This window comes from Bidens hawaiensis, unplaced genomic scaffold (assembly GCF_021521415.1).
Source record: "Bidens hawaiensis isolate Kalapana, Puna unplaced genomic scaffold, B.hawaiensis_p1.1 tig00008556_1, whole genome shotgun sequence".
In the NCBI taxonomy this organism is placed as follows: Eukaryota; Viridiplantae; Streptophyta; class Magnoliopsida; order Asterales; family Asteraceae; genus Bidens; species Bidens hawaiensis.
In genome coordinates, this window is record NW_027491615.1 from 783801 (window position 1) to 791705 (window position 7905).

Here is a 7905-nt window from a genome sequence, read left to right on the forward strand (position 1 = left end):
TTCCGACGCTCGAAACTTCAACTTAAGCGATAATGAAGACGGGAATCCCTATGCGGATGTTGCCGAGATCCGATCGGGGGTAGAAGAAGCAATGGAAGGAGGAAAGGAGTCGCGCCGCCGTCGACAACGGATTCGAATGCCGAAATGGAAAGTCATTTCAAAGAAATGAACATTCGACTCAAAGGTATACAAGAACTTGGAACTCTCTTCAAGTAAATTTGGACGCCGTCGAAGTACTTAAAAGGAATGAACTAGACCACGACATCGAGGTTTTAACAAATGAGTTATTCGAAAACGATCCGAGAGTCCAATTTCTAAAAGCAATTTGGCAAGCGAAAATTTTTGAAAAATACATTTAGTCTTATTATTATTGTTGTATTTTTTTATTTTAATGTAGTTTTTATTTTTAAAGTTAATGTATTTTTTTTAATTTTAATGTAGTTTTTTAATTTTGTATTTTATTATTTAATGACTTATTATTTATAAAAAACAAAACATAAATAAATAATAGTGACTGAGCACCACGTGACACATAATGCTGGGGGTAGAAAGGTATAACTACACCCTAATTTTACAAAAAATCATAACTTTTATTGAATGCTATATGATGCATGATGTTCAAAGATGACACTATAACTACACATGGTCTAACTTTATAAAAATTATTATTTATCCATTCATAAATCAACCGACTCTATTGGGCATCCTAACCTATGTTTTGGTTTCATGTCTACCCATTTTTATGATAAACTGAGAAAACACTTCAAGGGGTAGTTTCGTTAATATCTCAAATGATGAGGGCATTTATAGAGCTTTGCATGCATATAACTGGGCCTTTGCACACCCAGTTTTGCAATCCAAACCAACTTTATCTTCTTCTTCTCTCTCTAATGTACAGAAAATCAATTATGGAATCAGCCACCGTGCTGTCGGTGTTGCTATTACTTGCCACCATCCACACTGCCGCCGCAGTCGCTGACGGTAAGCCGCTCTCCTCCCACCTCTATATTTGTTCATACATAATTATATTAAGTCAAATCGGTAACAGGTTACGTTGTTTATGTCTTTTAAATTGCAAAACCAAGTCTTTTTTAAAAAAAATAAACAACGTGAAATAAAGATGTGACATATATCAGATATCAGGTAAAGTAAGAAAAGCATAGTAAATAAGACTGTTTATACGATAATATAACCATGTTATATATTATAGTTAGGTCGTCACACGTAACATAGTGAACGTTCATTTTAAAATCAATAATATGTTAAAAAATCAAAAATTTATATAATGCATCTCTTCCTAGCTAGTGTTTTGAGTATTATACATAACGCGATTGTGTAACCGTCATACCTTTTCTTTTTCACTAATTTTATGATATATGTACATTCATGTTGTGTATTGTACTCGTAACTTTTTAGTAGACCGACTTGGCATAGCCCTGCCAACCTATGCAATCATGATCTCTAGTAATTATTAGTTACTCCCTCCGTCCCATCTCATTATAAGTATTCACGATTCTTTTTTTATTTGTTCTATTACAAGTGTCCATTATCAAATTTGTTAGCCAATTTTCAAGTTTATTCTTAAACACACACAACTAACATTAATAAATAATATTGATGGGCCCATTTTTCAAGGGTATTATTGTCATTTGGTAAGAAAAAAATCATTCAATACACCTTAAATTTATGTTTTTTAAACATGGACACTTATAATGGGACGGATTGAGTATATGATTTCAACATTTCTTTAGTTAAATAGCTTGATTAAAAGTAACTGAAAATGATATGACCAAAATCTTTTTGAAAAAAATCTGAACTTTTAGTTGTCTCATATCCAAATATTATATAATAAAAAGATATATATATTTTTATATTATGAGCTAAAAACAGCTATAGAAGTGGTCAAAATAGGGGATTAAGTTGTACAATCTACGCATGAGATGGTTGTACCCTGCAAATGCACGTGGGTGGGCACATGCTTACGCCACGCTGTACCGAATTAGAATGAAAGTTGATGGAAGTCGACGTGATACAATTTAATTGTTTCCCCTATTTATTATCTTTTGTCCACCATTTTTATTTTTATTTTTTATTAAAAGGATATTATTTCTGTTTTATTAACTTTTAAATGTTTCCTTAATTCCAAAGTACCTAACAATGCTGGTTGAAACTCAAATGTTCTAAAAACATGTTTATACCTGCATGTTACGATACGTTTTAGCCTGGTAAATTAAACGAACAATTTATAATGGTTTAAGTCCAATTTAAACTTTATTGCTTAGACTTTTAAAGGCTCATATTTACCTATGATTAAAAATTTTAACCTAGTTGTCTTAACTATACATTAAATCATTTATTATTTTCTAAGTTGAAGTTTTATTTTTATGGAATTATAAGATTAACTATTTAATCCAACCCGGTGAGGTTTAGAAACCGGTTTTTAAAACATTGGTTGTCAATAAATAATATTTTAAGTTAAACGTGTCTATCAAGCTTGAATACAATGATACACATGCAATTTAACTATCAATATGTGCTAAACTGCTAATTGAACATTATTTATTACAGCTTGTTGTTTTAATGATACCCATATTGATTGTTCAATGGTTTTGTGTTATTGTATAGACATATAACATTCTTTTTTATAATATAAAAACAGGTTTATTATGGAATGGAAACTTCGAGCTCGGGCCTAAACCCGCAGACATGAAAGGCACGGAGGTGTTAAAGCACGATGCCATCCCCGGATGGACTATCTTCGGCTTTGTCGAGTACATCAAATCAGGCCAAAAGCAAGGGGACATGTTGCTAGTCGTCCCTGAGGGAGCCTATGCAGTTAGGCTAGGAAACGAAGCAACAATTGAGCAGACAATAAACGTGACTAAAGGAATGTATTATTCCATCACGTTTAGTGCTGCTCGAACATGTGCTCAAGAAGAGACATTGAATGTGTCGGTGGCACCTGATTTTGGTGTGCTACCGATGCAGACATTGTATAGTAGTAGTGGATGGGACTCATATGCCTGGGCTTTTCAAGCCGAGTATGATAATGCTACTATTAAGTTACATAATCCGGGAGTCGAGGAGGATCCTGCGTGTGGTCCGCTTATTGATTCTATTGCCATCAAAGCTCTGTACCCTCCTAGGCCATCAAGAGGTGAGTCAAATTTATATAATTCACATATTTCTACAAATAACTAATTAACTTACATTGTGTTTGATATTTTATTAGGGTGTGAATTTATGACACGGCATGAAACTAACATCAAATTCATGGGTTTAGTATAAACGGGTTTGGGCCAGTTTTGGGTCAAATTTGTGAACCCATTTACGGGTTAGGTTCAGGTTGAACCAACAGAGTCACGGGCGGGTTGACCCGTTTAACCCCTTTGTTTTTTCATTTTACATTTTTTAAATGTGTTATTAAATTAAATTGGTTGAGTATCTTATATTAAAATAAAAAATTAAAAAGGAAATTAACATAAGATTTTTGAATTCTATGTAAGTGTTTTATATAAACTTGTATTTTTTTTGTTGTAGAAAAGTAAATATAAAGTAATAATAATAATAAATAAATAAACTTTCAGATAACTTGGTTGTGTTCGGGTTAACCCACAAATATGTGGGGTCATGTTTTGATTCACGTGTTTTACACAATTTTCCGGGTTCGGTCGTGTTTGGATTCGTGTTAGATTTCTAGGTTTGTGTTGGATCGAAGCTCCATCAACCCACGAACACGACTTGTTTAACACCCATAGGTTTTCTTATTGCAAAGAGTTAATGCAATAAATAAATTGATATTTGTAGGAATATAAACAAATCAAACAAACATAAATAAACAACCTAACAAACGTAAATGCTTTGAGGAATCTCAATAATTGCATGGCCTCTCATTATCATTTGGTCGGGTCCATTTATCATGTATGAACTAATTCAGAAATAACTTTTATGTCATGTAATTTTTAATTATTAATGTAGGACTTATTTATAGGAATTTTACAATCCTTAAATGTTTTCGTGGACACAACACAATATACCTAACTCGCTTTAGAGTTAAGTCTGTTGTAATACAGTTTTCAGAATTAAACTAGCTGGTAAATAGTCACATAAACAGTCCAGTTTATTTTATTTGAATCGTCTTTATTTACACTGACTAGCTACCGGTGTCCAGTATAAGACATGTTGAGCTAGTGAACTAGACTTCCATTTTTTTCCCTTCAAAATCTCACTTGTTTATATACTATTTCGTATTCTATTTTTATCTAAGCATTTACATTTTGTTCAAATTAGAAATTCTCAAAAAAAAAATAATTAAATTATTTATAATATTGTGGGGTCATTTTACTATTAATTATTGAATGGTGACCCTTTCTATTACAAATTCCAGCACTTTAATGTACCTTGCCACACAAAATCAAGGTGTCATTGATGCATATGTATCATATAGTGGATGAAAAATTGGCACATCATTATCCAATTAAATCATGCCACGTATCACTATATTTTTAACTTACTATATAAACTTATATGTAGAAAACATACTTAAAAATGGAGGGTTTGAAGAAGGCCCATATATATTTCCCAACACATCATGGGGTGTATTGGTCCCGCCCAACATTGAAGATGACCATTCACCACTCCCAGCTTGGATGGTTGAGTCACTTAAAGCGGTCAAGTACATCGACTCGGCCCACTTCTCGGTCCCACAAGGAAGGCAAGCCGTGGAGCTCGTGGCTGGTAAAGAGAGCGCGATAGCTCAAGTTGCACGAACCGTTGTTGGGAAAACTTACCAACTCTTTTTCACAGTGGGTGATGCTAGTAACTCATGTGAAGGGTCAATGGTTGTTGAGGCATTTGCCAATAGGGAAACCTTAAAAGTGCCATATGAATCCAAGGGTAAAGGTGGATACAAGCGTGCGGTTCTTAGGTTTGTCGCAACAAGTACGAGGACCAGGATTATGTTTTATAGTACGTTTTATACAATGAGGAGCGATGACTTTTCGTCGCTCTGTGGACCTGTTATTGACGACGTGAAGCTTTTGAGCGTTCGAAAGCCGCGCAAACTTGCTTGAACGGGTCGGGTTCCGGATTAAGAGTGTTTGGAATGCCTGGAAGAGTGTTTTTTATTTAGTAAAGAATAAACAAGTTTTTGCTTTTTATAACTAGTATATGATCATATGAGTAGTAATTAATATTTATAATACTATGAATGGTATATAAGCTGGTAACTGGAAATGGTGTGGTTTTGATTTCGTATGTAACTTTACTTTGGTATATGGAAGAAAATGAAACATATTGTGTATTTATTCTCCTAGTAATTTGTTTCTTAATAGTTTGTGCAATTTCATGAATACGGTCGGTCAATATATGTTCTGAGCAAAATAAGTTTAGATTAAAACGAGATTATATTTTAAAAAAAAAGTATCAATCTATTTTCAAGTTTAAATAATGGGTTATGGCCCAAATGGAGCCGTGTTAAAATAAGCCGCTTTACAATATAAATACCTGCTATAATGATGCCAGGGTTACGGTGGTATTGGAGGGGAGACAGAGGCGGCGGTCGTGGTGGAGGCCGCATTTATGGTGAAGCGAGCGTTAATTGACATGTTGAGTAATTTGAGGAGATCCGTATTAACACATTTTAATTTAAGATAACCTATATGTAATTTCTTTTTTCTTAAATTAACATTTTTTTTGGGATAATGAGCTATATTGTCACCTATACAACATACTAATAATGTGTGAGAAAAACTAGTAGGTACAGCATAAATGATAACCACGTTCATACATGCATATAAAGATATTAAAATTTTCTTTTTGAAGATTTGATGTGAGTTGTGACCCATCTCACCTACAGTTAGCATTTGATCGACCGGATTTAGGTTACTAAAGTCTCTTGTAAGGAAGTCCAAATCTCTCATTCGACTTTTTTCCTTTTTGTCATTAGAGACCACCTCCATGGTTTTGTTGAATTTATTGAGGGATTCAACAAGATCGGCGATGTTTACGGCTCCCCCCTCAGCCGGTTTTTTCCCCTTGGCGTCCCTTCCCAATGGCCGCCTCCTCGGCGGTGAAGACGTTTCCTCCCCCGCAATGTTTAGGTCGAATCCAACGCGGCAATCCGACCCGGCGGAAGTGCTATACGCTCCAGACGAACTAGTTTTAGTCCGTTTCGGCCCTACTTCCGCATCAAGGTCCGGCGCCACCAGCTCAACCCACTTGGAACATCTTTTCAACCTCTCCCACAACTTTACATCGTCCCACGTCTTCACCGTCCCATACCTCCGCAAACACTCCTGCTTCCACTCTTCGACAGTGAAATTGTAAACCGCCAAATCATCACTGCCACTTGGTCTCATACGACCGCTGTTCCTGTTGAAAAGATTAGTAAACAAGCCGATAAATTTTCTGATTTCGGACCACCGACCCGAAATCATATCGGCGTTCCGCTCTATACTCCCAACGAGCGTATAGAACGTCTCCCTAACCTTTGTCCAAAAAATCTTGCTCTTTTGGTAGTCGGCTGCAAAATGAATAAATAAATTTGTAAGTCATTTAACTTTTTTATTTAACTTTTTTATTAAAAATCATTTTTAAAAACGTTAAAACAATTACCGCAACGCCGATCCTCAGAAATGACTATCCAAGCCCGACACAAGGCTTCCTTCTCATCCGATGACCACGGAGTGGTTTTCCGTTTCGTCCTCGGAGTCGAAGCCGGTCCCGACCCGTCCGTTGCAACTTGTTTTTTCCGGTGGACGCGTCTTCTTTGTCCCGTAGCTTCACCGTGTGATTCTTGTGTCTCCAGAACAACAAAGTTAGGAGACGGTTGTATGTTGGATGGTTGAAAGCCGGACGATTGTTGCGGCTCCGAATAAAACATCGGTTGGTCCGGTGACGACCATAAATCGTCGTCAATATAATCTGAATCTAGGTTTGGGTACCAATTTCCAGCCATGTTTTTAAAAAAAAGTTTGGAAGATGGGTTGATTTTGGGTTTTTTTTTGAAGTTGTGATAATTGTTTTAGATGAAATGGGTTATATATAGAAAGAAAAAACTTTTTTTTTATTAAATAAGAGCCCAACGGCTCATTTTTAAGCTCCAACGGCTCTTTCACGTTTTCCCATGCCCCCTTACGCCATATTCGTCCCGCGAAGGTGCTTGCGCCTGCTTTGTTTTTCGTGCTCGCGCCCCTCTCGCGCCCCGGGGGTGTGGTGCTAGCGCCTGGGGGCGCGAGCGGAGGGGCTCTAGCGCTCCCGTTGAAGCCCCACACCCCTCAGCCTTAGCCTCGTCCATTCAACGAACCTTAATTCTTATGTCGGATTGTCGGCATTCATGGCCGGGTCGGATCTGGCCACGTGGTACCCAGGGTAGCTATAGTTTAAGATGAATTATTATTATTATTATTATTATTATTATTATGATAAAAAGCTACTATTAAAAAGGATTGTGAGGTAAATATAAAAATATGTCATACACACCTCCCTTCTTAAAACACCATTATTTATATTTATGACTGCGAATTAATAAATAGTGTACACCATTATTGGATGTCTATAACCGAATGTTCCCACGACCGATATAAGGGAGGTAAATCATGTGTCAAAACGCATTTGCCTGATTGCTTGTTAAAGCAATGGAAAGGTATCCAGATTGAGTAAACCGGGCGATGCCATAATTTGATCCATGAACTTTCACAATAGATTCGTACCTCCTTACCGCTTAGGCAATGATTGGGAATCCCGTCTACTAATTATTTTTGCTTAATACTTGCATTCCTTTTCTTTTTTCCTTTACTGTTTTCTTTTGTAGATTTTAACGGTTTGGAATATAAGTGGTATATCGTGTGGATCGGGTTAGGTCATATAACATGTTGAAACAGGTCGGGGTAAGTTTGGTGTGGA

The 7905-nt window shown here is 36.1% G+C and overlaps 1 protein-coding gene across 1 annotated transcript; it reads left to right on the plus strand.

Annotated features, from left to right (window-relative positions):
• The first annotated feature begins 787 nt into the window (after window positions 1–787).
• On the plus strand, window positions 788–5306 carry LOC143529492 (BIIDXI-like protein At5g11420). Its single transcript, XM_077025271.1, has 3 exons — window positions 788–981; window positions 2660–3157; window positions 4534–5306. The coding sequence occupies exons 1-3, from the start codon at window positions 792–794 to the stop codon at window positions 5070–5072; spliced, it is 1227 nt and encodes a 408-aa protein (XP_076881386.1). The 5' UTR covers window positions 788–791; the 3' UTR covers window positions 5073–5306.
• The last annotated feature ends 2599 nt before the right edge of the window (window positions 5307–7905 follow it).

Excerpts from the sequence above, each read along its gene's own strand:
- LOC143529492 (XM_077025271.1), top strand. The coding sequence starts at position 792 with ATGATGAGGGCATTTATAGAGCTTTGCATGCATATAACTGGGCCTTTG. Across the intron at positions 982-2,659 it reads TGCCGCCGCAGTCGCTGACG|GTTTATTATGGAATGGAAAC; the intron begins GTAAGCCGCTCT and ends ATATAAAAACAG. Across the intron at positions 3,158-4,533 it reads CCCTCCTAGGCCATCAAGAG|AAAACATACTTAAAAATGGA; the intron begins GTGAGTCAAATT and ends ACTTATATGTAG.